This window comes from Myotis brandtii, unplaced genomic scaffold (genome assembly GCF_000412655.1).
Source record: "Myotis brandtii unplaced genomic scaffold, ASM41265v1 scaffold363, whole genome shotgun sequence".
Classification (NCBI taxonomy): Eukaryota; Metazoa; Chordata; class Mammalia; order Chiroptera; family Vespertilionidae; genus Myotis; species Myotis brandtii.
The window spans coordinates 4,687,016-4,689,005 of NW_005363938.1; the positions used below are offsets into that span (position 1 = coordinate 4,687,016).

The 1,990-nt window shown below is 56.9% G+C and overlaps 1 protein-coding gene across 1 annotated transcript in view; it reads right to left on the reverse strand.

Moving 5' to 3' along the window:
* The window catches only part of ASL (argininosuccinate lyase), a 6,573-nt gene extending 5,445 nt beyond the window's left edge, over nucleotides 1-1,128 (reverse strand). Inside the window, exons 1-2 of the mRNA XM_005872063.2 lie at nucleotides 1,050-1,128; nucleotides 278-534 (exon numbers count right to left, since the gene is read on the reverse strand). Coding sequence (XP_005872125.1) covers nucleotides 278-534; nucleotides 1,050-1,128 — 336 coding nt within the window. The remainder of the gene's footprint in view (nucleotides 1-277; nucleotides 535-1,049) is intronic.
* Nucleotides 1,129-1,990: the final 862 nt, after the last annotated feature.

Genomic DNA, 1,990 nt, shown 5'->3' on the forward strand with positions numbered 1-1,990 from the left:
CCCCCGGGGGGGGGGGGGAGGGCTGTGCAGCCCCCACCCAAGGGAGCATCTCAGGCACTATGCACCTTTGCCCATGAGCCACGAGGCCACGGGGCATTCAGGATGAAGAGAGCCAGCGAGCTCTGTACAGGGGTAAAGGGCACCTCTCTAGGTGCATAATCACCACAAAGGGATGTGAGAGGCTTAGGATGACACTGCAACCTGTGCTGGGGGATGCGATGGGAGCCCGAGGCCACAGGAAGGGGCCCTCGGAAGGACCTTGGCGCATGAACAGTACCTTGTCCAGGCCGTGGAGTATCTTGTCCATCTCGGCCTTGGTGAGGAGCCCTGCCTTCTGCAGGCCCCGGCTATAGGCCTTGCTGCCTTGCACATCCACTTCCCACAGCTGCCGGTCGTAGGCGATGGACGCGTTGAACTTCTCCATGATGGGGTCCACGGCGCCCACAAACCGGCCGCCCCATAGCTTCCCGCTCTGGCCAAGAGAGCAGGAGCAATTAATCTCCCCGCCCTCCGCCAACCTCCAGGGCAGTGCCTCTCACAAAGGGCCCGCAGGAGGGTTATCAATGTGATGGCAGTGGCAGCCAGCGAGCCGGCAGGATTATTCTCACTGGACAGATAAGGAAACTGAGGCTCAGAGAGAGGCAGGCACTTGCCCAAGGAGGAGTGTGGGAAGGTGGCTGGACAGTGAAGTTAGGGCTCTTTCCCACCACCTGACACTGCTCCAGGGAGACGGTGGCAGGGTACAAGGACCCCTGAGACCACAGCAGAACTTCTGCTACTGGCCAAGGTGGCATCCAGAGTTTGAATCAGCTCTGATGTACCAGTGATAATGATAATCATCCTGGTAACGTCTCAGTTTACCAGGCACTGTTCTAAATGCTGGGCACCTACTGACAGCGACCCTCTGAAGTGGGCACCAATCTATCTGGCACGGAGAGGGGGAAACTGAAGCCCAGAACAGTTATGTATCTTTTGCCCTCGCCGGGGGTGGCAGAGCCAGGACTGCCGTCCGGCAGTGTGAAGGCAGCCCGCACACACTCTGAACCCACGTTCCGCCAGGACCTCTGCTGGCTCTGCTATTCTGAACGTCTGCTGCAAGGACAGGCAAGGAGGCACCGAGGGACCCATCTGGCTCAAGTTACCTGCATCTCCCTCCCATCGCTCGGGGCAGGACCTAAGGTCCCATCCCCAAAACTTCTTTGGAGAGCACCTCCGACACACCTGTTATCACTGGCCTTCTAGGAGGTCACTAGCTGCCTCTCTGCCCCCAGGAGCCAAGGGCAGAGAGACGGGATAGAGACATCTGTTTTGAAAGAGGGCATAGGCCAGGGCATGGGACAGATGGGGGAGGGGTGCAGAACACCTTTGAAGCAGTCTGAGCACTCAGAGTGCCAAGGATTAGGAAGAGAGTGTACCACGGTGGAGGTGTGGGTGGTACTTCTCTGGCATCTTTCCCCTGGAGTGGGGTTTAAATGGCCCCTGGGGACATGTCCTCCTCTGTCCCTCTGTTAGCCACCTGACCATGACCATGTTATATAACCTCTCAAAGCCTCAGGATTGCCCCTCTATCGATTTGATAAAATTTGCCAAGTGCATACACAGCACAGTGCCTGCCACTCAATAAGGACTCAGTAAATTCTAGGTATTACTAAGGGAGCAGCCGAGGCCTGCGTGGGCCAGGGTGTGCCTTAGCTTGGTTCCTGTGTGCACCATGGGGCCTCCGCCACACTCAGGCCCAGACCCCTCAGTGCCCAGCAGCCTTGGCCACCCTGCAGCAGCTGCCTCCGCCCCCCTCAGCCTTTTGGGGTTTTTTTTTGTTTTTTTAAAAAAATATATTTTATTGATTTTTTACAGAGAGGAAGGGAGAGAGATAGAGAGTTAGAAACATCGATGAGAGAGAAACATCAATCAGCTGCCTCCTGCACATCTCCCACTGGGGATGTGCCCGCAATCCAGGCACATGCCCTTGACCGGAATCGAACCTGGGACC